Source organism: Myotis nattereri (genome assembly GCF_964212035.1).
Source record: "Myotis nattereri genome assembly, chromosome: 2".
Lineage (NCBI taxonomy): Eukaryota > Metazoa > Chordata > Mammalia > Chiroptera > Vespertilionidae > Myotis > Myotis nattereri.
In genome coordinates, this window is record NC_138076.1 from 160610539 (window position 1) to 160637988 (window position 27450).

General features: G+C 47.6%; 1 protein-coding gene and 1 long non-coding RNA gene across 9 annotated transcripts in view; one reads left to right on the forward strand and one right to left on the reverse strand.

Moving 5' to 3' along the window:
- LOC308514310 lies at nt 1-16283 on the reverse strand. The gene is made up of 5 exons (XR_013995586.1): nt 16183-16283; nt 3739-3898; nt 3277-3397; nt 2544-2594; nt 1-1472 (listed from the first exon to the last, which is right to left on the reverse strand). It is a non-coding gene; the product is annotated as an uncharacterized lncRNA (long non-coding RNA).
- SMARCC2 (SWI/SNF related BAF chromatin remodeling complex subunit C2) overlaps nt 15195-27450 on the forward strand; it is a 21412-nt gene continuing 9156 nt past the window's right edge. For all 8 annotated transcript variants that reach the window (XR_013995585.1, XM_081084414.1, XM_081084415.1 and 5 more), the window contains exons 1-16: nt 15195-15532; nt 17615-17734; nt 18346-18431; nt 18882-18963; nt 19065-19157; nt 19763-19832; nt 20059-20128; nt 21343-21418; nt 21581-21712; nt 21817-21932; nt 22246-22370; nt 23930-23989; nt 24138-24175; nt 24447-24577; nt 24857-24928; nt 27336-27449. Coding sequence is in view for 7 of the 8 variants with exons in the window: in XM_081084414.1 (XP_080940540.1) it covers nt 15422-15532; nt 17615-17734; nt 18346-18431; nt 18882-18963; nt 19065-19157; nt 19763-19832; nt 20059-20128; nt 21343-21418; nt 21581-21712; nt 21817-21932; nt 22246-22370; nt 23930-23989; nt 24138-24175; nt 24447-24577; nt 24857-24928; nt 27336-27449 (1496 nt within the window). In the remaining variant the exon portion in view is untranslated. The remainder of the gene's footprint in view (nt 15533-17614; nt 17735-18345; nt 18432-18881; nt 18964-19064; nt 19158-19762; nt 19833-20058; nt 20129-21342; nt 21419-21580; nt 21713-21816; nt 21933-22245; nt 22371-23929; nt 23990-24137; nt 24176-24446; nt 24578-24856; nt 24929-27335; nt 27450) is intronic.

The following is a 27450-nucleotide window of genomic DNA, read 5'->3' on the forward strand; positions in this document are numbered from 1 at the left end:
ACTTCAGTACATAGATTTTAAAAATCAACATTTTATACATTGCCAAAATAACTGCTTAAAATTAATATGTCCTTGACCTCATACAAATCGATATTCACATTTTCCCAACTGTCCCAAGAAGTTTCAGAGCTAATTTTTGTCCAATCTGGGACCCTAGCCAAGAACTATGCATTACACCACGTTATGTGTCTTGACTCTTTTTCTCTCCTAATCTGGATTCTTGGAACATTTTTGTTGTTTGTTAATCCTCACCTGAGGATATTTTTTCCACTGCTTTTCAGGGAGAGTTGGAAGGAGGGATGAGGGGGAAGAGAGAGAAAAACATGGATGTTAGAGGGCTACATTGATTGGTTGCCTCCCACCCCCCACACACACACTGCGACCCACCGGGTGTGGCGAGTGAACCTGCAACCCAGGCCCAGGTACATGCACTTGACTGGGAATCGAACTGAAACCCTTCAGTGTGCAGGCTGATGCTCTCTCTAACCACTGAACCACCAGCCAGGGCCAACATTTTTTTTTTTTTTTTTTTTTTTTTTTGTAACACGAACTTATTGAAGAGGTTGGGCCAGTTGTCCTCGAGAATGATCTTTTGTATTTGACAGACTTTTTTTTACAGTGTCCTTCAACTTGTTCTCTAGCTCAGTGGTTCTCAACCTTCTGGCCCTTTAAATACAGTTCCTCATGTTGTGACCCAACCATAAAATTATTTTCGTTGCTACTTCATAACTGTAATGTTGCTACTGTTATGAATCGTAATGTAAATATCTGATATGCAGGATGGTCTTAGGCGACCCCTGTGAAAGGGTCGTTCGACCGCCAAAGGGGTCGTGACCCACAGATTGAGAACCGCTGCGAGTCTAGCTGATATTTTTGCTAAACAGATCTAGAGTCTGAGAGATTCAAGTTAAACAGTCTGGGGGTAGCAGACATCACAGGAAAGATGTTCTTTATGTTGTGTAACATCAGGAGACAGACCCAGTTGTCCTGCCACTAGCCTGATCTTGTGCATTTGCAGGGAGATCTTTTAAAGCTGGTTGGTGACGAATATGTGCCCTGAGAGAATGGGGCAGCTGGCAGTGCAGCTCTGGTTGGTTGCTGCTAACAAGCAAAGGGGCCCAGTATTGCCAAATCTTATATTTCAAGAACTTTGCTCTTCCTAATGTTTATGCTAAATCTCACAACTTAAACACTGGTTCAGTTTCTTTTTAAAAATGCGTGTGGGCCAAAAAATAAAATTTAGGATCTACCAGTTTGCAAACTCTGTTTTTATCCACAGCATGGATAAAAACAAGTGGAGCCCGGCCAGCATGGCTCAGTGGTTGAGTGTCCGTCCGCCTGTGAGCCAGGAGGTCATGGTTCAAGTCCCAGGCAGGGCACATGCCTAGGTTGCGATCTTGATCCCCAGTGTGGGGCGTGCAGGAGGAAGCCGATCAATAGTTCTCATCATTGACGTTTCTCCTCGCTCTTCTCTGAAATCAATAAAAACATATTTAACAAAAAAACACAAGTGGAGATGAAGGATATGTTGAAGAAAGAAAAGACTAGCGTAATCTGGAGCAAAGAATTTTTTGAAGGAAATAAGGCTAGAAATAATTTAGGGCTAATCCTTGGAAGGCCTTGAATACATGGCAGCAGGTTATTTGGACTTCAATCTTATAGTAAGTTTTTGAGAAGAAGAGTGACTGCCAACTCATGATTTTAGTGGCAATGGGAAGACAGCAAAAATTTTTGACGATACTAATAAGCTTTGCAGTAATTTATGTGAGAGGTTTAGAGCTTGAAAAAGCAGGAAAGAAGATAGACATCCAGGGAGAAAAATTGACAGAGCTTAGTAACTGACTAGATTCACTCAGCCAACATTTATAGCATACTTGTCATGTGCCAGCCGTGGTGCTAGGCATTTGAGATACACAAATAATTGAGAAACAAGTCTTTAAAGCAGGGGTGGGGAACCTTTTTTCTGCCAAGGGCATTTGGATATTTATAGTATCATTCATAACAAATTATCAATTTAGCCCTAACTGGTTTGGCTCAGTGGATAGAGCATCAGCCTGCAGACTCAAGGGTCCCAGGTTCGGCCCTGGCCGGTTTGGCTCAGTGGATGGAGCGTCGGCCTGCGGACTCAAGGATCCCAGGTTTGATTCCGGTCAAGGGCATGTACCTTGGTTGTGGGCACATCCCCAGTAGGGAGTGTACAGGAGGCAGCTGATCGATGTTTCTCTCTCATCGATGTTTCTAACTCCTCTATCCCTCTCCCTTCCGCTCTATAAAAAATCAATAAAATATATTTTTAAAAAAAATTAGCCTGCTATATTTGATGAAACATTTAGTTAACTCACCCCTAATGCTTTGGCAGAGCCAGACCAAATGATTTCGTGGGCTTTATGTGGCCCGCAGGCTGGACGTCCCCCACCCCTGCTGTAAAGGAAGTTTCAGCTTGGTAGATGCACTGGAACAAATAGTGGGAAATACAGGATAATATATTGCCTGTAGATAAGGACTCAGTGGGACAATGAGGAAGAAAGGGGTCAGCTACCCACCTGATGGGATGCAGGAGGGAAGGCTTCTCAGAGGAATCATTGGAGCGAGTTCTGAAAAGGGTCACACATTGGCTGTGAGGAATGGCATTTACTGTGAGTCAGGCAAATATTAAACATCTAGTCATCTGAACTTTATAAAAGGCACTATTATCATCTCCATTTTTTATGTGGGGAAACGGAAACAAAGGACAAACTTCACCCAGCAATTAGAACCGGGTTTGAGCCCAAAAAGTCATTTCAGAGTCTGTGCTCCTAATCACTGCACTTACCAAAGATGAGCCATAAAGACCGGTTTCTAGTCTGTGTAAATGAGAAGGCAGTGCCATTAACCTGAATAGGGAGGAAAGGATGAGCAGGTTTCAGGGGTGACGTAACCAGCGCATTTGGGGAACACAGAACTCAAAGTGCTGCTACGTACAGGTGTGGAAATGAAAATGTGGGTCTAGAGCTTAGGAGTAAGAAGTCAGGGTTAAGGTTGTGGAGTGGGGAGTTATCCACCCAGAGGCGATCAAGACATTCTAAGAATTAATGCAAACATTAAAGGAGAGAACAAGAGGGCTAAGAATGGGGCCTCTGGGCAATTCCAGAAGTAATCTAGAACGAAGTCTGGAAAACAGATAAATGATAAAGTTGGCTAATGGATCAGCTTTTTTAAAAAGGTAATTCTGCTCTAGCTGGTTTGCCCAGTGAATAGATCAAGGGTTCTGGCTTTGATTCTGGTCAAGGCACGCACCTCGGTTGGATTGCAGGCTCCTCCCGGGGCCAGGCCCTGGTCCGGGCTTGTGCAGGAGGTAACCAATCGATGAATTTCTCTCACATTGATGTTTCTCTTTGTCTTTCTCTTCTAACTCTCCCTAAAAATCAATGGAAAAATATCCTCGAGTGAGGATTAACAACAATAAAAAAGTAATTTTGAAGTAGTGAGTCATTTAAATGTGGCTCATAAACTAGCTACGTTTCTGTGAAGGAGTTCCAGAAATATTTTGTATAATGGCAGCATTCCTGAAACAAGTGTCAGTTGAGATAATTTCAGCTCAAGTCCTCTAATGATTTGCTTGACTGGACAAACTGCAGAGATCCAAGCCTCTTAACATTTGGAACAAGTCCACAACTTGGAAGGGTATAATATTAAAATGTTGTGTGTTAGATCCCCACACATTAGCTTTCTAGCCACAAAAAATCAACTGATGCTTACCTGGCAGGGGCGATACCATCTCCGTGATCACGAAGATGGTTTTCCCAGGGCGAGTCTTAGCCATTGCACTGTGGACGTGCTGACCCCTGTGATTTCCCGAAGTGTGGGAAACTCGGCTGCATAATTTGTGGTAGGGGAGGACTGCGTTCACATTCTTCCCCTGGCCAAAAAAAAAAAAGGAACTTTTATTAATATCTAAGAATTTGTAGCTGAAAAAAATCAGTATACCCAGCCAGTGTGGCTCAGTGGTTGAGTGTTGACCCATGAACCAGGAGGTCACGGTTCAATTCCCAATCAGGGCACATGCTGGGGTTGCAGGCTCGATCCCCAGCAGACGGCATGCCAATCAAGGTTGATGTTTCTCTCAATGATGTTAATGATGTATCTATCTCTCTCTCCCTTCCTCTCTCTCTCAAATCAATAAAGAACATTGTAATCCCTAGCTGGTTTGGCTCAGTGGATATGGAGAGTCGGTCTGTGAACTGAAGGGTTCCGGATTCAATTCCAGTCAAGGGCACATGCCCACGCTATGGGCTTGATCCCAAGTAGGGGGCCTGCAGGAGGCAGCCAATCAATAATTCTCTCTCATCATTGATGTTTCTATCTCTCTCTCCTTCTCCCTCTCTGAAATCAATAAAAATATATTTAAAAAATTTTAAAAATCAGTATAGGGTGGCATTAGCCAGTCATTGGTTATAAAGTGAAGAGATAGGTCATAGCTGGTTTGGCTCAGTCGATAGAGCGTAGGCTCTCGGACTGAAGGGTCCCAGGTTAGATTCCAGTCAAGAGCACTTACCTTGGTTGCAGTCTTGATCACTGGCCCAGTTAGAGTGTGTGCTAGAGGCAACCAGTTGATGAAACATCAATGTTTCTCAACCTTCCTTCCACTCTCTCTAAAAATCAATGGAAAGCCCTAAATGGTTTGGCTCGGTGTATAGAGTGTCTGCTTGGGGACTGAAGGGTCCCAGGTTTAATTCTGGTCAAGGGCACATGCCAAGGTTGTGGGCCGATCCCCAATAGGGCATGTGCAGGGGGCAGCTGATCAATGATTCTCTCTCATCATTGATGTTTCTATCTCTTTCCCTCTCCCTTCCTCAATCAACAACTACTATATACACACACTAGTGGCCCAATGCACAGATTTGTGCACATTGAAAGAAAATTAATTAGAAGAAATATTTTAATATCGCTATTTGCCCTTTCTCTATAATGGAAGTGTCAACCAATTTCAAAATCTACAATGACAAATCAAAACACACGCATGTGATTGGCGCCAGCAAGAGCTTTATATGTATGTATGGTGCATGCATGAGTCAACTTAGGCTTTTATAGATATAGAATAAACTTGCTTAATTAGACTTGCTTTTTGACTTAGCTAAACTTTTTCCAGCCCAGTGAAGCACCCCAACTTCTCTTTCAGGTAATTTGCAGCAATACAGAGGTAAATATCAACATGAAGCAGATTATTATTGTAGATCACGCAGGGAGAACAAAGGGTAAAATATTTAACTGCAGCAGTGTTTGACTATATCCTGTACAGTGAGAAAACCTGAAGTCATTTTCAAGGTCCACCAATTCTTACTTCTTTTCAGTTGGGTCATGTTTCTAAATCTCCATTTTCTGGCTAAGGAAAAGAAAATAATCTCCTATCTACCTACTCCAGGACTTCTGTGAGGATCAAATGAGATGAGGCAGGGGAAAACGCTTCACAGACATTTGGTTAAAGTGTGAAATGTTTGCACCTGGCTATAAAGCAAGTTGTGTTCCTGGGCTGAAGAAACTGCAAGGAGGCTAGTCGTCACTGTGGGGAGCTGATATAGGGTTAAGCCTCAGACTGACCTGTTGGCAAAGTCACAAACAGGTCTTCCGAGTCTTAAACAACCCAATCCGAGAGGCTGCCGCTGATTTACACGCGCTATCATTTAAAAAATAAAAAGGGGGGAGGGGCAGGCAGGGGTTAGTGTGGCCAGTGTTTACAGATGAGCTTTAACTCCGGTCCCAGGCATGGAGACAGTGACCCAGCAGCCCAGTGGCACCTCAGTTCTTAACAAATAACAGTATTGAGTTGACAGGTTAAAATAAACCAGAGAGAAAAAAATAAAATAAAATAATACAAAAGGGGGAATTTGCCGGAAGCTGGTCCATCCTTGCTGCTTGACACAGTCGCTGCAGGGAAGAAACATCTGCACAGCATATGTTTCAAGGGACCTGGCGTATATGGCATACTGTTCTTAACACATTGTATGCGGGAAACGTATTTATACGTTTTACGTTGACTGGTAGTAGACCGCGGGACACGTATTAATACTTTTTTTTTTTTATAAAACATATTTTATTGATTTTTTTACAGAGAGGAAGAGAGAGAGATAGTTAGAAACATCTATGAGAGAGAAACATCGATCAGCTGCCTCCTGCGCATCCCCTACTAGGGATGAGCCCGCAACCAAGGTACATGCCCTTGACCCGAATCGAACCTGGGACCCTCCAGTCCGCAGGCCGACGCTCTATCCACTGAGCCAAACCGGTTTCGGCTTAATACGTTTTTTATAGAATAGCGCAGCCGTGGGCAAACTACGGCCCGCAGGCCGGATTCGGCCCGTTTGAAATGAATAAAACTAAAAAAAAAAAAAAGACCATACCCTTTTATGTAATGATGTTTACTTTGAATTTATATTAGTTCAAACAAACACTCCATCCATGCTTTTGTTCCGGCCCTCCGGTACAGTTTAAGAACCCATTGTGGCCCTTGAGTCAAAAAGTTTGCCCACCCCTGGACTAGCGGTAGAATGCGGGTAACATATAAATACGTTTATTTTTATACTTTTTTATTGCTCTAAAGGGATGCTAGCATGCAGATATACGAATTCCAAAGGACAAAATTTGGGTCTCTAACACATACAATGGTGAATTATGTATGTACTTCAGGTATAACAGTAATCAATCTATTCACCTGCAAAAATGGCCAGCGCCACCTGTTAGCGTGCGATAAAAACTACCCGCAAACAATGTGTTAATATGTTTGCTTCCCTTCTTGGCGATATGTGTTTTAACCAAGGTCACCTCTCCGAGAAAGGTTGTTTCCCCAGGTGGGGATTTTTCCCTGGAGTTAGGGACTAACAGGACTAAGGAAGAGAATCAGTAAAACCCCTTAACTAAGTGCCAGGCGGGTAGTTAATCACTTTAACTATGAACAATCATGCTTAAGCTATATAATCTTTACTTAGGATAATCTCCTTCAGTTACTTCCTTGTAGCTTAACAGAACAATAGAGTAGTGACCTTGGAATGGAGATAACAAACGCCCTAACCTTTGGAATAGAATGGATAGGATTAAAATCAAATGGTATAAATACAGATGTAACAGGACAATAAAAAAAGAACCTCGCTATGCTGATCAACTGAACACTGTCTCCATGTCATTCCTTCTTTGACGACTTCGTCCACACGTTTGGGAACCCCTGGACCTGTTGGGGTTGGACCCCAACACGTCACTACGGAGAGGAAGCTGGGCATCACTACATGACATCATTACCCGGAGCCCACAGCCACCATTTTTGGGCTGGGCTGGGCTGTGGGCAGCATTTTGCGCCATGGGGTCTCAGCAGTGTTAGCTGCGATTTGGTGGACTGTTGGTCCGGGTTGGTGGCAGGACCTGTGTCCCACTTGGGGGAAGCCGAGTGTTGCCTTGTGGGCACCAGGTCCATGGTGCCATGTCTATGTAAATGGCCAGTGCATGTCATGGCAGCTCCTGCATTGAGTGTCTGCCCTTTGTGGTCAGTATGCAACATAGTAACTGGTCAGACAGACACTTAGCATATTAGCCTTTTATATATATAGACTAGAGGCCTGGTGCACAAATATTTGTGCACTCAGGAGGGAGGGAGGTCCCTCAGCCCGGCCTGTGCCCTCTCGCAGTCTGGGACCCCTCGGGAAATAACGACCTGCTGGCTTAGGCCTGCTCCCAGGTGGCAGAGGGCAGGCCCAATCCCTAGGTGCAGCCCCTGGTTGGGCTCAGAGCAGGGCCGATTGGGGAGTTGGGGCGCCGCCCCCTGTCATGCACAGAGCAGGGCGGATCGGGAGGTTGCGATGCCACCCTCAGTCACGCTCAGGATAGGGCTGATTGGGGGGTTGGGGCACCGCCCCCTGTCACATTCAAGGCAGGGTTGACAGAAAGATTGCGGCGCCACCCCCTGTCACGCACAGAGCAGGGCCAATCAGGGGGTTGGAGTGCTGCCCCCTGTCACGCACAGAGCAGGGCCCATCAGGGGGTTGGGGAGCTCCCCGCTGTCACGCACAGAGCAGGGCCGATAGGGGGAGTTGGAGCACCGCCCCCTGTCACACACAGAGCACCCCGTCATACTCAGGGCAGGGCCGATGGGGAGGTTATGGCTCTACCCCGTCACACACAGAGCAGGGTCCGTGGGGGGCGGTTGGGGCGCCGCCCTCTATCACCCATAAAGCAGGGCCGATCAGGGGGTTGGGGCACTGCCACTGTCACACTCAGGGCAGGGCCGATGGGGAGGTTATAGCTCTACCCCGTCACAACCAGAGCAGGGCCTGTTGGGGGGGGGGGGGTTGGGGTGCCTTCCCCTGTCACACACAGAGCCGCAGGGCGATCAGGGGGTTTGGGCGCTGTCCCCTGTCATGCTGATCCTGGTGCTGGGAGGCATATTACCCTTTTACTATATAGGATAGAGGCCTTTTGCATGGGTGGGGGCTGGCTGGTTTGCCCTGAAGGGTGTCCTGGATCAGGGTGGGGGTCCCCACTGGGGTGCCTGTCCAGTCTGGGTGAGGGGCTGAGGGCTGTTTTCAGGCTGGTGGGTGACTGAAGCTCCCAACTGCTCCTTTTTTCTTTTTTTTTAAATTCTGGGCCAGCTTTAGCTCTGGCTCCAGCTCTGAGGCCTCTGCTGCTGAAAGCAGGTATCTGGTTTGTTTGGGTTCTATAATTGAAACACTGTTTCAACTCCAGCTCTGAGATCCCAGCTGGCTGAAAGCAGGTTTCTGGGGTTTTGTTTAGCTTCTATATTTGTAACAATGTTTCAAACTGCAAGCTCAGAGGCTGGCAAGGCAGGCGGGGAACGTTGGTTTCCTCCATCACTGAAGCAAGCAAGCCTCATGTTAGCTTCAAACTGCCTGGCTGCCGGCCACCATCTTGGCTGGAAGTTAATTTGCGTATTGCCCTGATTAGCCAATGGGAAGGGTAGTGGACATACGGCTAATTACCATGTTTCTCTTTTATTAGATAGGATTATATTATATTAAAAAATAAAAATCAATGGAAAAATGTCCTTGGGTAAGGATTAAAAAAATAAATAAAGTGAAGAGACAGGAGCTTTATGAGAAGGAATTAGGCTGTAAATGGAAATGCCCAGCCTGATTAGATTGGGGGTATCTTATTGGGAAGAATTAAGGATAAAAAAATGGGTGATTTAGGCAGGGTGTTATTGATAATAGGAACATGTGTTTGATCAGAGAGACACTGATGTTCCTAGACAAGGGAGTAATATAATGAAAGTCATGTGTTTTAGAGATTTGTGTGGTGAAACTGGGGCACCTGGAAGGCCATTGTAACAGAAGCATGAACTAAATGATGTAATGAAGGAAGCAATCACTGATGAATGATGGGCTGGAGAGAAAAAAATGTCAGGTAATCCTTAAGGTTGGAAACTAGATCGAATTGAGAATAGTATCAACATAAATTGAAAAAGTTTAGAATGTGATTCTGGGAAAGGAAGAGAAGTTTTGTTTTGGGTTTCAGGGGACACTAAGTCAGCTATGCAGACACAGCCAGCCAGAGATAAAGGACCATGCCTGGATGGTGGCTTGAGATTTTTGTCTTGGGAGGAGGGAAAAGAATGAAGCTTTGGTAGAATTCCACAGAAGAACAAAGAAAACAAATGAGATGGAGAAACAGTTATTTTCTCTCTTTTTTTCAGTTAAATTTTCTAGTTTAAAAAAGCATAGCTTGCCGAAACCGGTTTGGCTCAGTGGATAGAGTGTCGGCCTGCGGACTGAAGGGTCCCAGGTTCGATTCCGGTCAAGGGCATGTGCCTGGGTTGTGGGCACATCCCCAGTGGGTGATGTGCAGAAGGCAGCTGATCGATGTTTCTCTCTCATCGATGTTTCTAACTCTCTATCTCTCTCCCTTCCTCTCTGTGAAAGATCAATAAAATATATTTAAAAAAAAAAAAAAAAAAAAAAAAAAAAAAAAATAAAAAAGCATAGCCCAGCCCTGACCGGTTTGGCTCAGTGGATGGAGTGTCGGCCTACGGACTGAAGGGTCCCAGGTTCGATTCCAGTCAAGGGCATGTACCTTGGTTGCGGGCACATCCCCAGTACGGGGTGTGCAGGAGGCAGCTGATCGATGTTTCTCTCATCGATGTTTCTATCTCTCTATCCATCTCCCTTCCTCTCTGTAAAAAATCAATAAAAATATTTTAAAAAAGCATAGCCTGGTCCGGCCGGTGTAGCTCAGCAGTTGAGCATCAACCTATGAACCAGGAAGTCACGGTTCGATTCTTGGTCATGGCACATCCTGGAGTTGCAGGCTCGATCCCCAGTGTGGGGTATGCAGGAGGCAGCCAGTCAATAACACTCTCTCATCATTGATGTTTCTATCTCTCTCTCCCTCTCCCTTCCTCTCTGAAGCCAATCAATATATATCCTGGCCAGTGTAGCTCAGTAGTTGAGCATTGACCTATGCATCAAGAGGTTCATTTACTGGTCAGTGGGGGTGTGTAAGAGGCAGCTGATTGATGTTTCTTTCTCATCTATGTGTCTATCTTTCCCTCTCCCTTCCTCTCTCTCTAAAATCAGAAAAACATATTTAAAAATATACATATATATGTATGTATAGTTTGCCCTGCTGGATGCCTCAGTTGGTTGAAGTGACATCTGTACATGAAAAGGTTGGAGGTTCTATTCCAGGTCAGGGCACATATCTAGGTTGCAGTTTTGATTCCGAGTGGGAAGCAACCAGTTGATAAATGTTTCCCTCTCACATTAATGTATCTCTCTCTTTTTCTCTCTCTTCCCTTCCTCCCCTCTAGAATCTATAAAAACATATCCACGGGTGAGGTGGCTGTGTGGAGTAGCCACTCTGTCTCACAGCTTCACCAATAAACTCTCTTTCACTTAAAAATAAATTAATATATAATTTGTAAAGTAAAACCTTAGTTTACTTGTTTTTTTAATATGTATTTTTTGATTTTAGAGAGGAAGGGAGAGAGGAGAGAGAGAGATAGAAACATCAATAATGAAAGAGAATCATTGATTGGCTACCCCCTTTATGCCCCCCACCAGGGATTGAGCTGGCAACCCCAGGCATGTGCCCTTGACCAGAATAGAACCTGGGACCCTTCAGTCCACAGGCTGGCGCTCTATCCGCTGAGCCAAACCAGCTAGGGCAAACCTTACTTTACTTGTTGATGAAACAGTGTTCTAACAGCGATTTTCCACCAGTATGCCTCAATAATTTTTTAAAAATATATTTTTATTGATTTCAAAGAGGAAGGGAGACAGAGAGAGAGACAGAAACATCAGTGATGAGAATCATTAATCAGCTGCCTCCTGCACGTCTCCTACTGGGGATGGAGGCCGCAATTGGGCATGTTGCCCCTGACCAGAATCGAAACCAGGACCCTTCAGTCCACAGGCCAATGCTCTATCCATGGAGCCAAACTGGCTATAGCTCTCAAGAATTTTTAAAATATGCAATACCTGACTATTTAGTCAGGGGCACTGACCTCTTTTGCCGACTGTCAAAAAACAAACAAACAAACAAACAAACAAAACCCAGCCAACACAACAATAACCATTTGGTGTGAATGAATCAAAATTATACCTTCTTATTTGGTCAGATAGGCCAAAAACTTATTTTTTAGTGTGCCATAGAATTTTAGTCATTAGTTGATGTGTGCCACGAGATGAAAAAGGTTGAAAATTGCTGTTCTAAGAGAAAAACCGGGTACAGTGTCTCTGCAGCCCATTAAGAAATCAATGGGCCGAAACCGGTTTGGCTCAGTGGATAGAGCGTCGGCCTGCGGACTGAGAGGTCCCAGGTTCGATTCCGGTCAAGGGCATGTACCTGGGTTGCGGGCATATCCCCAGTAGGAGATGTGCAGGAGGCAGCTGATCGATGATTCTCTCTCATCGATGTTTCTAACTCTCTATCTCTCTCCCTTCCTCTCTGTAAAAAATCAATAAAATATATTAAAAAAAAAAAAAAAAAAAAAAAAAAAAAAAAAGAAATCAATGGTTTCAAACATAGCAAAGATTTGTACCACAGGGTTGTTAAGATAATAGGAAGCCGCAGGCAGAAAGTATGCATTTTATTCAAAAAATAAAAGGAAGTAAAAAACAATGTGGTGGTTCGTAAGTGTCAGGTGTAGTTTTGTTCTGAATTAAAGGAGGATTGATCGATTATAAAAAATAAAATAACTAAAAGATTAAAAAAAGAAGGAGGATTGATCCAGCAGAGGAGGAGAATTTGAACATATTATGGAAGGGTACTTACAGAAGGTTCCTTAGATTGAAATGAGTGGGATTGCAAGTCTAGGTGAGACGGGAACTTAAGGGCAGATAAGCAAGGCCGAATACCGAACCAGAAGAAAAGAAGGGCAGTGAGTAGAATGTAAAAATGGTGAGGGGGAGGGAGGCCTGATTATGCAACGCAAAGAAAGAGGCAGGATTTGTTGGGATGAAAGGAGAAGGATGGAAGAAGTGGGGACGGTGGCTGTGGGATGGCAACAATCTGAGCTTATCCACTGTTCATGAGAATCGGAAGCCTTGGCCTCTCACCCCCAAAAGTGACAAGGGACGCACCTGGGAGTGGATTTCCTAAGAACCAAACAACCTCTGCCAGGCTCTCATTCTCGGTCCAGAGCCTCCATTTTATAAAACCATGGAGCCTTCTTCCTTTCACAACAGTTGTCGGGTGCCCTCTGCTGGCCGGTATTGGTCTTGGCTCTCCAGATATTTAAACCTGAGAGCATGCGCAAGATGGGATTCGGTGGAAGCCAAGGACTGAGTCTGTTCGGTAGGATTACAGTATATATTTGATCACATCTGCGTGTAACACTTAGGAGAGTAGATACAAATGAAATACAATCCTAAATCCCAAGAAGCTTATAGTACAGTCTGAGTGAGGGCTAAAACATGTACACATAGCCACTGTAAAAAGCACCCATTTACTCAAAAAACATTTTTTTTTTTTTTTATTGAAGAGCTTATAGGTGCCAAGAGTTTATATTCTACAGAGGAAACAATTCACAGAAGATTAGGGCATAGGCCATAGGACATGGTGGGCAACAGGTGATTAGAGAACCGACATTTAAGTGGAGACTGAGTAGAAGGTGAGGATAAGATTATTTCAGGCAGAGAACAGCATGAACGCGGACAAATGCTACTCCGAGAACTAAAATAATGCCAGGGGATGGAAGTAGGAAATACGGGAGAGTGGTGAGAGAAAAGAGACCAAAAGCAGCTCTGGAGAGTTTTTTAAAAATATATTTTTATTGATTTCAGAGAGGAAGAGAGAGGGCTAGAGAGATAGACACATCAATGATGAGAGAGAACCATTGATCAGTTGCCTCCTGCACACCCGGGCATGTGCCCCTGACCGGAGTTGAACCCACAACTCTTCAGTCTGCAGGCCAACACTCTATCTACTGAGCCAAGCCAGCTAGGGCAGCTGTGGAAAGTTTTAAGGTCTCCAGCTACATTGTGCAGGCTGTGGTACAGCTTACATATAACTCATGTAGTTCTCACAAGAACTCTGACCTTCCAAATAAAGGCTCCAGCTAGTGGTGGGTCCAGCTTGCACTCGATCCTGAGAAAAGCACACAGATTTGAGACATAGTTGGCAGTTAGAATAAATATAATTTGTAAAAATTAATTTTTGCACACGTGTATTAAAGGAGATTCCTTGCATGAATGGTGGTGGTAGACTGATAGGTTCCAGCTGGAGTCATCAAGAGCTTCAAAGAGGAGGAGCAAACCTGTGTACAGCATGGAAAGTGGTTATGGTGGGGGTGGGAAGGAGACAGTGGTGAGGGGGAGCGTGGGAAATACAGCATGAGCAATGGTACGAACCCCTGGTCCTTTGGGGATCCTCCTTGGAGAAGATGGTGCTGTGCAAGAAATGAAATACAAGAAGCACATCCTCCACAAGTACCTTAGCTATTCCCCACAATCAGAAACGGGGGTACAGGAAGAACTGAGTGAGGTGAGTGCAGGTGAGAGAAGGGGCTGATTCCCTATCTTGGCTAATGGAGCATTTAGCACAGTACCTGGCACCTAGTGAGCACTCAATAAAAAGTGACAGTTATCCCACACTAGCTCCAGCTAGATCTGCCTATTTGCTTCCATAGGCCACTCCCCCAAGCCCTGTGGTACCTGAGGCGCACCTCTTCAAGGAAATCCAAATGAGAGCATGCCCTGCTCCTGGGTCTTCATTTGTAATCAGACCTACCAGACATGACTTCCGGTCATCAAATCCAGAGGCGCCCTCTCCCCCTGGAAACTTCAGTTTTGACTATGACAGCACAACAGGTATTCACATTCCCAAACAAAACGTAACCCTTCTTCAAATCCTTTGCTGTTCCCTACCGAAAGCATGAAACGATGTCAAAGTTCGGCTAGCAAACCTGCAGTTACAGAGTTCTGAGAGTGCCTTGTATTCTAGCAGCCGACATGGTTGTGGACAATAAGCTTCCAAGATCGCCCCCATTTCCCCCCAATCCAAGGGTGAGACCTTCCGGCTTCACTTTCCGAGGCAGAAAGGTAAGTGCACGAGACATGTGCGAAAACAAGGGGTTCCCTTTACAGGTCCTGAAGGGAAAAGGGGGAAAAAAGCGGCCGTCACGAACAGGATTCGAACCTGTGCGGGGAAACCCCATTGGATTTCGAGTCCAACGCCTTAACCACTCGGCCACCGTGACTCCCAAAACTGCAGCCGGCCTCGCACTTACAGAAGGAGTCCGCCGGGCGGGGACGCACGCCCGCCGTCCGCGCGCCCCCTCCCCGCGCCTCACCTCCCTGCTCTGCCGCTCAAAGGGCAACATCGGGGGGACGGGGGACCCCGGCTGGGAGGGCCACCCACCCAGCGAAGACTCGGGGTCTCAGGGAGCGCAGCGCTCTGTAGGGGCGACGGCGTTGCCTGCAGAGGAAGCAGCTGGCGGGCAGGGGCTGGCCCCGAGGGTGGCGGCCCGGGGACCCCGGGATGGAGGAGGGAGAGGCGCTGGGACGGGGCATGAGGGGCGGCTCGGGAAGCGTTCGCACGGTCTCCCCGGGTGAGAGGCGGGGACATCTCGGGGAGGGGGGTCTGGGCTCCTGGTCCCAGGCTCCGAGGGGCTCGGGATGCGCGCGGTGCCGGCCACGGCGCCCCCTGGGGGAGCGTAGAGAGGAGCCGCTTCCCGGGCGGAGAGGCCACGAGAACCGGGTCCGAGCGGTCCCGGCAGCGGGCGCCGGCCCGGAAGCAGCCGCCGCTCCGGGGCTCCCGCCGCCGCCTCCCGGGAGGCACCCGGGGTCGGGCCGCGCCCGGCCGGCCGGCAGGGGTCGCTGCGCGGGCCGGGACCCAGGCGGCGGGAGGCGGCGGCCGCGGCGGCGGGAGGCGGGCGGAGGCGGCGGAGGAGGCGGGAGCTGCGCGGAGCGGGGCGGGCGGCGGCGGGCCCGAGCCCGAGAAGATGGCGGTGCGGAAGAAGGACGGCGGCCCCAACGTGAAGTACTACGAGGCCGCGGACACGGTGACCCAGTTCGACAACGTGCGGCTCTGGCTCGGCAAGAACTACAAGAAGGTACGCGGGCCGGGCCGCGCGGCCCGGGGGCGGGACAAAGGGACCGGGCCCCGCCGCGCCCGGGCTCCTGCCCCCTCGGCGGCCGCGGGCCCCGGTGCCGCCCCCGCGCGCCCTCCGGCCCGCGCCCCCCGCCGCCGCCGCCCGCCCCGCTGCGGCTTCGCATTCCAGCCCCCGCCTCCCCGGCGGCGCCCTCTGCCCCGCGGGCCCGGTGCCAGCAGCCCACCCTCCTCTTTTCCGGGAGAGACGGCGGGGGTCCCCCCGCCACGGCGCGCGCCGGAGCTGCCCGCGGACCGGGGACCGGGGACCGGCCGGCCGAGGCCTCCCGGCGCTTTGTGCTCGGTGGAAGCAGGAGGGCAGACAGCCGCGGCGCAGGCCCTCGGCGCTCCATCAGCCGGAACAGGCCCCCACCTGGCGGTCACCTGTCCCCCCGCCCCCCGCCCCCAGGGGCCGCAGGGCCTCGGGAGCCGCGGGTCCGGTTCCTGGCAGCGGCCCCTTCCCACCGGTTCCCCGGCTCCACAGGGAAGCCGCCCGCCGCCTGGCCCGGCATGGCCTGGGCTTGGGGTTCAGAGTCTAGGCCACGCTTTCTGCCCCCGGCCCCCCACCCCAACCGGAGAGAATCGGTGCCGAACAAAGGGTGGAAGGAGCCTTACCGTCTCCCGCTGCACTCCTCCCGGGCTGGCCTTTGTCTGTGCCTTGTTGAAAGCAACACCTAAACATGCGGGCTTTCTCCGAGACAGCCGCCGGCCTGCTCTCTGCTCCCGGAGCGGGGTCGCGGCGGCCGCCCTCCGCCCGGCGCCTCCTGCCCAGCCCTGCAGCCCGTCCGATGGGACGAGTGGCTGAGGAGGACGCCGCTCTGGTCCTGGTCCCGGTCCCGGTCCCGGTCCCGAGCGCCCTGCGCGGGGCTCTGGGTGCCGGGTCCCGACCGGCGGCGCGGGGCTCGGCCTTGGCTGCGCCTCCGCCCGGGGCGCGGGTTCCCAGGCTTCTACCTTTGACCTTTGGAGGGAGATCCATCCAGGGGCTGAGTCCCGTGCCCTGCCTCCGCTTTGCAGCGCTTAGCTCCTTGTCACTTCCCTTTCCTTCAGGGGTCTCTGTACACCTCCCGCTGAGAAGGAGGCTCTGCTCTGTGATTAGGGCGAGCAAACGGGTCAAAAGGTAAAGAGAAAGTTGCCTGCTGGCTCAGGTTTAAATTAGAACAGAAGGCGAGGATGCTAGTAGCATAGCATGGGAATGTTTAAGAATGCCCGGGGCGCCCTGACCGGTGTGGCTCAGTGGATAGAGCGTCGGCCTGCGGACCGAGGGGGTCCCGGGAGGGTTCCATTCCGGTCAAGGGCATGTACCTGGGTTGCGGGCACATCCCCAGTGGGGGGTGTGCAGGAGGCGGCTGATCGATGTTTCTTTCTCATCGATATTTCTAACTCTATCCCTCTCCCTTCCTCCTGTAAAAAATCAATAAAATATATTTTTAAAAAAAGAATGCCCAGGGTTACTTGTCTCAGCTAAGGTTTCCTCAGAAAAGACAGGGGCAGTCTTGCTCTTTCCCACTAGGCTAGATGGTAGCTGGTCCTTCCCACCTCGGAGGGCCTGCGAAGACATCTGTGCCCTGTCCCTTCGCAGAAGCAGAATGCAGGAGCTCGCTCTGCCCATGCTTGCCCCCATGCTTGCCCTCTCGCCCTGTTTGCCCTGCCTCACTTCCTTGACCTTTCTTAAGCCGCCTGATAACGGCGAAGCTTGGCCTTCCACAAAGTTACCCCCAGAAATACACTGTTGTCTCACTTAGAGCCTCAAAGGTATTGCTTCCCTGGCCTGAACTCAAGGAATCTTCAGACTTTTACAGCCCTCAGGGTAGAGATCCAATGTCGGGGTGTACCTGGGCTGGGGGCAGCACAATTGCAACTTCCTGGTGAGGGACGTCGAGGGTCTGTCTCCCTTTTGCCATTTTCTTTATAGAAACTAGACGTGTGGGGGAAGAAGACACAATTTTCTCTGCCCCAGCTGCTTCCAGAGCTCCTGGGGAAGAAATAGGGAAGTGGTGGTCAATTTACCTGGGGTCTATTTTTCTTTTCTTTCTCTCTGTTTCCCCAGTATATACAAGCTGAACCACCCACCAACAAGTCCCTGTCTAGCCTGGTTGTACAGTTGCTACAATTTCAGGAAGAAGTTTTTGGCAAACATGTCAGCAATGCACCGCTCACTAAACTGCCGGTGAGTGCAAAAGCCAGGGGGTGAATCCTCAAAACTGGAGAAGCTGTTGTTTTGTTTTTTAGCGGGGGGGTTGTAAATTTCATGATTTTTGACATTTGGGTAATTTTTTACCATCCCTATCCCTGGCCAGGACATTGAGGCCTTGGCCTAGTCCCCAGTTTGCCATTCCCTTTGTCTTAGTAATACTTTGTGCAACAGGTTATTTCAGAGTGTGTGAGCTCGGTGCATGAAACTCTCATGGCATGGATTTGCACGGGCTTGTGTTCAAATCCTGGCTCTGTCACTTGGTGCCTCTGTGACTTGGCCAAGCAGTTTTCACCCTTTGCATCTTGGTTCCTTCATCTCTAGATAGGATTAGTATGACAACACTATGACCGTTCTGTAATGGTCAGTGAGGGAACCCAGTAAGTGCTTGGCACAAAGTGGGGCTTTGTGATTTTTCGTTTCTTTCTTTCCACTCTTCTAGGCTACATGATACAATGGCACAGGGGTTAAAGAATTCCAGCTTTGAGAGGGAGATCACTTTAGCATGGGATTTTGTGGGAGGATTAAGTAATAAGAGAATTTAGGATGTAACTCTTACATACTTCTTCCCTGTCTCAATTTTGTAGATCAAATGTTTCCTAGATTTCAAAGCAGGAGGCTCCCTGTGCCACATACTTGCAGCTGCCTACAAATTCAAGAGTGACCAGGGATGGTGAGATGCCCTCTCTTGATGCTCTTTATATGTAGTTTAGAGGGATTTTCCTCGGGTAAATTTTTCCTCGGGGTCTTTCTGGGGTGGCAGAGCTTAAGTAGACATTTTTATGAGTCTCTTACTTTGTTAGGTCAGTAGGCCTGACTTGCTAGGTCAGAAAAAGGGCTGGGAGTCAGAGCCAAAATAGTCTCCAAGACTGAGTGAGTATGTGTGCATCAGTATGTGTATTGTAGAGGAAAAGGGATTCTTAGGTTGGCATCTCAAACTTTGCTTTGTCCTTTGGACTCAGTACAGAGTGAGTTGAGATCAGTAAACCCCAGATTCTAGGCAGTTTTGACAATAGCCATGAATGGGATTGCCTCCTAGTTTCCCAGGTTAAATAGTCACATACCCTAACCTGATCCCCCGACCTCAACTATATCACTCACTGGATTATTGCCTCTTCACAAGGCGGCGTTACGACTTCCAGAACCCATCACGCATGGACCGCAACGTGGAAATGTTCATGACCATCGAGAAGTCCTTGGTGCAGGTACTGGTCAGGAACCTGCCCCCTTTCACCTCCCTTCCCTCAGCAGGAATCCAAAACACCCTCCCCCATAATCTCACTCCATCTACTTCTTCTCCCCACAGAATAATTGCCTGTCTCGACCAAACATTTTTCTGTGCCCCGAAATTGAACCCAAACTGCTAGGAAAATTAAAGGACATTATCAAGAGACACCAGGTGAGTGGGTGGGGCAGGCAAGGTTTTGGAAAGTCCGCGACCCTTTTCCTGATGTTTCCATTCAATAAATAGCCCTGAGGAGCCATGTGTTCTGCGGCAGAGGTGCCTCTGCCTACTTGGAAAATGACTAGACTTGAAGCCTTGGGCTATTCTCTGTCTGCTCCTCCCATTTTCCAAGCTTGACAGGTTTGAGTCACTGTTCCTAGAGACTCAGTCTGGGGAAAAGCTTTTACTTCCAATGAACTTGGTATTGCCTGAGGTCAGAGAAATGAAATCTTGGCTCTTTGGAACTCTAGCATAGGAAGCAGAAGTCATTGCTAAAGGCACACAGTCAACTTCACATTTCCCATGTGTGGATTATTTACTCAGATTATCTGTAGCAGTTTCTAATTCTTTGACTTTTCTTCATTATTAGCACAAACCCAGCTATTTTCCTCCGCCATTGAGCTAGTGTGTGCTTAGTAGAGAGGGCAACTCACTTTAAAACCATTCTGAGCAAAATATGATTAGGAAGGCAGATCTGTGGTTAAATCTTATTTTGGCTTATTTATACTGATGAGTGATTTGGAGGGGGGTATATTTACCTCCTTTTTTGTACCATCCAGGGAACGGTCACCGAGGATAGGAACAGTGCCTCCCATGTTGTGTATCCTGTCCCAGGGAACCTGGAAGAAGGTGAGGCCTGGCTTCCCTGGGCACCTCAGTGAATGGCTTGGACTAGGAGGTGGAGGACTGCTCAGATCCCATGCGGTGCCTGGGCTGCTCTCTCCTTTCAACCCTAAATTCTTCTACCGCCTTACATTCCTATTTACAGATCCTCTGCTGCAACAGGAGTTCTATACAGAGTTCTCTTTTGTACCCCATTAGCTTATCTCTCTCCCTGCTCTGTCTCTATCCCCAGAGGAATGGGTGCGACCGGTCATGAAGAGGGACAAGCAGGTTCTTCTGCACTGGGGCTATTACCCTGACAGGTGAGGATGGGTTTGGGGACAGGTGTAAGTACAGAGCCAGGCTGGGAGGTGCCAGGACATCTAGCAAAGCAACAAGGAGGGATTCGGAGGGGTGTGTGTGTGTGTGTGTGTGTGTGTGTGTGTGTATGGGGTTTTTTCTTCACTTTATTATCTTTTGGGGTTATTTTAGGGTTTTTTAGGTTTGTTAATTTGTTCTCCTCTCTCCTATTATGTGAATCCCCTATCTTGGGGGAGGTTGGTATTTATTGGACCAGGCTTAGGCTAAAAGAATCGGGGCTTTACATGCAAAATCGTTACTCCAGTATAATTTTTTTTCCCCCCAGTATAATTTTTGATAAGTAAATATTAGAAACAATCTAAATGTTTAATGGTGGGGAATTGTTTCAGCCAATTTACATGTCTATTTAGTGGGCTATTATACAGCCTTTATTTATTTTTAAATATGTTTTTATTGATTTTTAGAGAGAGGAAGGGAGAGGGATATAGAGATAGAAACATCGATGAGAGAGACATCATGAATTGGCTGCCTCCTGCACACCCCCCACTGGGAATTGAGCCCAAAACCCGAGCATGTGCCCTGACTGGGAATCGAACCATAGACCTTCTGGTTCATGGGTGGGCACTCAACCACTGAGCCACACTGGCAGGGCTATGCAGCCTTTAAATTTATAGAAATAACATGGATAATTTGTTAAATGAATAGTAACTGCAAAAAGTAGGATATAAAATAACTCCAGTATCATTGAATTACGTTAAGACAAAATTATACTGAAAAAAGTTACTGGCCTAGCTGGTTGACCATCATCCTATGAACCAAGAGATCACGGTTCCATTCCTGGTCAGGACACATGCCCAGGTCGGGCTCGCCTCCTCCCCTCTCCCATTCAGGAGGCAGCCCATTGGTGATTCTCCCTCTTCCTTCCACTCTGAAATCAATAAAAATATATATATTTTAAAAAGTTACTGGGAAAAACCATATACTGAATGTCACAAGTAGTTGGGTTAGTGTGGTCCTTTTTTATTTTTGAAATATTTTGTAGTTGTTTTTATGACTTTATAATGAAAGGATCCCAATATTAACTGGGGAATAATTATACCAAAATAATAACCCAACAACACTGCTTTTTATACATGGGAAAGGGAAAAGATTTCCAGTTGTCTTTTCCACAACCCCATCTTACTGATTCTGCTTCACGGTGAATTTCCCATGGCAGTTACGACACGTGGATCCCGGCCAGTGAAGTTGAAGCGTCTGTGGAAGATGCTCCGACTCCCGAGAAGCCTCGGAAGGTGAGCTGCCCTGTTCCCGCGCTGCCCCCAGAAAAACGGTGCCAGGACCAGGCCTCTCTTCGGAGAGGAAGCAGCATCTGTGCCCGTGGGCTTTCTGTCAAGGGCCCCTGGCAGAGCTTTGGCTTCCAGGCGGCTCTTCAGCGCAGTCTCCTCTGTACTTAGGTTCATGCGAAGTGGATCCTGGACACAGACACCTTCAATGAATGGATGAATGAGGAAGACTATGAAGTAAATGATGACAAAAACCCTGTCTCCCGCCGAAAGAAGATTTCAGCCAAGACACTGACAGATGAGGTGAAATTCCTCTTCTTTCTTCTTGGAGCCATTAGCATAAGTTTTGGAATAAGTCTTCACTGGAGATTATTGACTGACATTTGTCCCAATTCCCCAACCTGCAGGTGAACAGCCCGGATTCAGATCGACGGGACAAGAAGGGGGGGAACTATAAGAAAAGGAAGCGCTCCCCCTCTCCTTCACCAACCCCAGAAGCTAAGAAGAAAAATGCTAAGAAAGGGTATGCTAGCCCCTAGCCTGCCCCCACCGTCAGTGATCTCTCCAAACCTTCCCATGACCACCCGACCCTAGACCTACTCATCTTTAGCTGCCTAGCTGTTAGTTCTAGTCCCAGCCACTAGTAAACTCAAAGAGAGCTTTATCTCCAAATGAAAGCCTTGGCCACTTCCCATTATTCTGAGGTGATTGGTTTCTGTTTTTGCTCAGTTCTGCCCCTTGGGGTTCTCTCTTGCTTCCTGTCCCTTGAACTTGAACTTCCAGGGACTCCTCATCCAAGGATGACTAGGTTCTCCTTCACTCCCTTTCCTTCCCAGTCCCTCAGCACCTTACACCAAGTCCAAGCGTGGCCACAGAGAAGAGGAGCAAGAGGACCTAACAAAGGACATGGATGAGCCCTCACCGGTCCCCAACGTAGAAGAGGTGACATTGCCCAAAACAGGTATGGGCTGGGCCTGGCTCCTGGGCCTGCCTGCCCTGCCCCTACTCTTTCAAACCCCGAGTGGCTGATTTCCTAGGCCCAGTCCCAGGTCTAGAGGTTCTTTCCACCACCATGGACCACCCTCTAACTTCACATCCATAACTACTAGTAAGTTGTGGACTGTGCTTTGTGCCGACAGTAGTTGTCTCCATATTCCATTTTTTTGTTTTTTGATTGATCGATTTTAGAGAGAGGGAAACATCAATTTATTTTTCCACTTATTTATGCATTCATTGTTTGATTCCTATATGTGTCCTGACCAGGGATTGAACCCACAACCTTGGCATATTGGGTCAACGCCTTAACCAAGGTGGGGCCCTACCTCTAAAATATATTTGAGCACAAATTACATACAAGAACTGTTACACCACTCCTTTAAGAACATTATAAAACACATGCAAACCTTATCTAAGAATGGGAAAATGTAAAGGGTAAGATTAAAAGACAAATATAAAGAGAAGTTCTGATATTCTCTGGCTGTAGTCTAGTGGACCATCTTGTGCATCCTGTGTGAGAACCTCATTTGGAGACCACTGCTCTTCAGCACTGGTTATAATCTGTGCTCTAGAGACTGGTCCCAAATACAGTTCAGGAGTGGAGTAAAGAGGGCCACAGAGAGAGGAGTTCTGACTCCCACCCCCTAGTCGATCCGAGCAGCTCTCCTGAACTTTCGTGTATGAATTCAGCTGGGGAAAGTGTCCTCTGCTTTCAAAAATATTTAAGATCTGGGAGAGGGTGGGTGGGTGGGAAGGGAGCAACCAAAGAACTTGAGTGCATTTATGCATAACCCATGGACACAGACAATAGGGTGGTGAAGGCCTGGGGTGGGGGGCAGGGGTGGGCTGGAAGAGGTCAATTGGGGAAAAAGGGGGCCATATGTAATACTTTCAACAATAAAGATTGTTTTTTAAAAAGCAAGGAAAAAGAATAATATTTAAGATCCAACCACTTCTCTATAGAGTGATTTGGTCAGGCTCTGTCTCACTTTATTAAGAACTTACAGCCCTGGCAGATGTGGCTCAGTTGGTTGAGTGTTGTCTCATGCAGTGAGAGGTCACCAGTTCAATTCCTTGTCGGGGCATATGCCTGGATTGGGGGCTTGATCCCCAGTAGGGGGTGTGCAGAAGGCGGCCAGTTGATTTTGTGCTCTCACATTGATGTTTCTCTCTCCTTCTCCCTTCCCATCTCTCTCTCTCTAAAATCAATAAAGACATTTTTATTTTTTTTTAAAAGACACATAGGTGGATGGATATAAGGGCCTGAAAGACAATTGATATATGAATATCCATTGAGTAGAAAATGCTTCTCTTTGGAAAAACTTAAATGAATTTTTGGTTGGGAAGAGGGCAAAATGGCAAGTGAGTTTCAAAACCTAGACTGATTGTGACTGAAGGAAGTTACTACATTTTGTGATCAGGAGAAAGTTTTTGGAGAAAATGAGATCTTTAGAACTTAGCAGCAGAGAGGTAAGGGCCTGGTTTAGGCAGAACCTGTCTGATAAAATGACTCTCTTCCTACAGTCAACACTAAGAAGGACTCGGAGTCAGCCCCGGTCAAAGGAGGCACCATGACTGACCTGGGTAAGACGGGGAGCATCGGGGCAGGGCAGTCAGCCTGATCGGGGAGGCCAGCTGTCACTCCCCGCCTGCCGGGGCTTTTCAGAAAGTAGGACTCTTCTCGGCCCCTCTGGAGGCTTCAGCCTTCTATCTTGCTGTCTCTCTCTTTCAGATGAACAGGAGGATGAAAGCATGGAGACCACGGGCAAGGTGGAGCCAGTTTAGAGGGGCCCTACCTCTCTATGTGATTCTGATTTGTGATTATAAAGTTCCCTCTGCCCAGAACTTTGCCTGCCCGGACATTTCCCCCATAGACTAATTCTACCTATTGCTCAAAACTGACCCTTTTCCAGTCCTGGGCCCATTACTGTTCACCCCCACACCCATCTTCAGTGCCCACATTCCTGGGGTGCGGGAGAAGCAGGGGGCTGCTGGGGGCAAGATGAGAATGCTGAGTGTCCAGCAGCCTCCGTGTTCATAGGATGAGGATGAAAACAGTACGGGGAACAAGGGGGAGCAGACCAAGAACCCGGACCTGCATGAGGACAATGTGACTGAGCAGACTCACCACATCATCATTCCCAGCTATGCAGCCTGGTTCGATTACAATAGGTATTGTTCTCCAGCTTCTCACTAAACCCTTTTCTCCCTGCCTCCTTGGGTCAACATGTTGTTCCTTCTCCTGCCGCTAAATAAGTTATTTCTTCCTCAGTCAGCTAGACTGGGGTACACTTCCATTTTAGGGGAGCCCTGGGAGGAAGTTCTCCCCAAGCATCTGATTCCTTCCTGCTGTCTCCAGCTGTTTGCCTGCCTCACCTTCTAGGCTTTTCCTCTCTTTGGGGCTCCCATCTCTCCACTAGTGCCTTCTGAATGCACTGGCTTCTCTTGCAGTGTTCATGCCATTGAGCGGCGGGCTCTCCCTGAGTTCTTCAACGGCAAGAACAAGTCCAAGACTCCAGAAATGTAAGGACATCTCCGCTCATGAATCGCTTTCTCCACTCCTGTCCCCATTCACTCTTCCTGATCCAGCAACATCCTGTTTAGCAAACATTTCTTGAGTTCTTCCATGAGCCAAGCGCTTGTGCAAGGCTTATCAAATAAGGGATCGCTGCCCCCAGGCAGCCCCAGCCCAGCACTGACCACGCAACACGCTCTCTAGGATTTGCCCAGTGGCCATATCAGCCTGCTCTTCTGTACAAAACAACTACCTGCTCCAAATCCATTTCTTTTAACAGGGTACAGACTCTTTCAATCCACAATTACTGATGTTGTCCAAAATGCAAATCTCCCTAGAATAGCTTTGACTAAACTGTCAGTGGCTGTTACCAGGCTGGTCCCTAAGGGTAGGTTTTGATAGATAAACGAGAGGGAAAACTACTAAGACCCACGTCTGTGAATTACGGGATGGAGAGGGCTTTCTGGAGAGAAGTGTTAGGTCAAGTGTGGGCTTGGGGCTCAGAAGTCTTCATTTCCTTCAAGGTGTTGCCTCTGGCCAAACTTGCTTGGCTTTGGATGAGGCTTGGCAATCTTCTCTGGTTAGAGATGCTCCAGGATCAATGTCATGATGAGATGGTGAGCCTGAGTGCTGAGCCCAGGTTCCCTGAGAACCAGGGCTTGCTTCCCATCTGTTCCTCAGCCTCCCCTCTCGGGGGCCGTCTTCCCTTCCCTTCCTGCGATGCTACTTTTCCTGTAGCCTGGTCTGCTTCTCTCCTCTTCTGGGAAAGCAGTGTGTGTGAGGAAGCCTCGCTCTCCAGGGGAAAGGAAGTAGTGGCCAGGTGACATGATCAACATGATTTGCCCTCAGGGTTGGAACTAGAACTGTTCCACACTTTGCAGTCCTTTTTATTTATTTATTTATTTTTATTATTATTTTTTTAAATATATTTTTATTGATTTCAGAGAGGGAGTGAGAGATAGAAACATCAATGATGAGAGAGAATCACTGATCGGCTGCCTCCCGCACACCCCTTATTGGGGTCCGAGCCGGCAACCCAGGCATGTGCCCTTGACCGGAATTGAACTGGGACCCTTCAGTCCACAGGCTGACGCTCTATCCACTGAGCCAAACCAGCCAGGACCTTTTTTTTTTTTTTTTTATAGTTTTATGTTTTATGTATTATTTTTTTATCTGGAGAGAAACCAAAATCACCAGGAAGAGAGAATCATAGATTTTTAGATCTGGAAGAAAGCTTATAAGCTGTATAGTTCTCACCACATTAAAAACTAATAACCTGGAGGCCTTTCAAGATGATGTGACTAGCAAAGGAAGGACACAAAGCTATTTTTTTAGTGGCAAAGCAGTATTTGAAATCATGTTTCCTAACTTACACTTTGCACTTTTGGCATAAAATAGTAAATGATGATAATTGCCTACCTTTATTGAGAGCTTACTGTCTCCCAGGCACAGTCCTACAGACATTGGCTAATTTAATCTCCACATCAGCTTTAGGGGAAGGTTATTATCATCTCCAGTTCACTAATTAGGAAACTGAGGTATAGAGGGGTTAAGTTAGTGCTTAAGGTCACACAGCTAGTAAGTAGTAAAACCGAGATCTGAATCCTTTAGTCTGGGTCATGGTCTCAAACTTTACACTATGACTATACTATATACAACAGCTATCATTTTTCAAACTGTACTAGACCTTTACAGACCTTTCTAAGCTTCAACAGACACTCCACTTTATAGATGGGGAAACTGAGAGGCAAAAATTTAAGTGTCATGCCCAAGGCTATCATGGTAGAACTGGGATTTGAGCTTTTCCACATTCAAAACATATTCTTTGCTGACGAGTAGGATACATGGATTTGGACCTCCCTCTAACATATGCATTTGGAAATAAGGGCTTCTTTTTTTTACCTTTTGATTCCTTATTTAAAAGTTGGGTGAATCACCTTCAAGTACAGCCAAGGATATAATTTACTTTAAAAACCCCATCAAGGAGCCCTAGCTGGTTTGGCTCAGTAGATAGAGTGTCGGCCTGTGGACTGAAAGGTCCCAGGTTCGATTCCGACTAAGGGCATGTACCTTGGTTGCGGGCACATCCCTAGTGGGAGGTGTGCGGGAGGCAGCTGATCAGTGTTTCTCTCTCATTGATGTTTCCAACTCTCTATCCCTCTCCCTTCCTCTCTGTGAAAAATCAATAAAATATATATTTTTTAAAAAAACAAAAACCCATCAAGGAAAATGTCAGCAGTGTTTGAACCCCTGGTGTCAGGCACATAGTAGACCCACATTGTTTATTGAGTCAAACTGTGAGCTCTTTTTTGCCTTTGTCATATAGGAGGAGTTATTTGCTCCTTTATCACTTCTCCTCCCCTTCAGCCGTCAACAGACATTTATTTTTCTGCCTCATTGTTCATCTCTCCTAAGCTACCTGGCCTACCGAAACTTCATGATTGACACTTACCGGCTGAACCCCCAGGAGTATCTCACCTCTACCGCCTGCCGCAGGAACCTGGCAGGCGATGTCTGTGCCATCATGAGG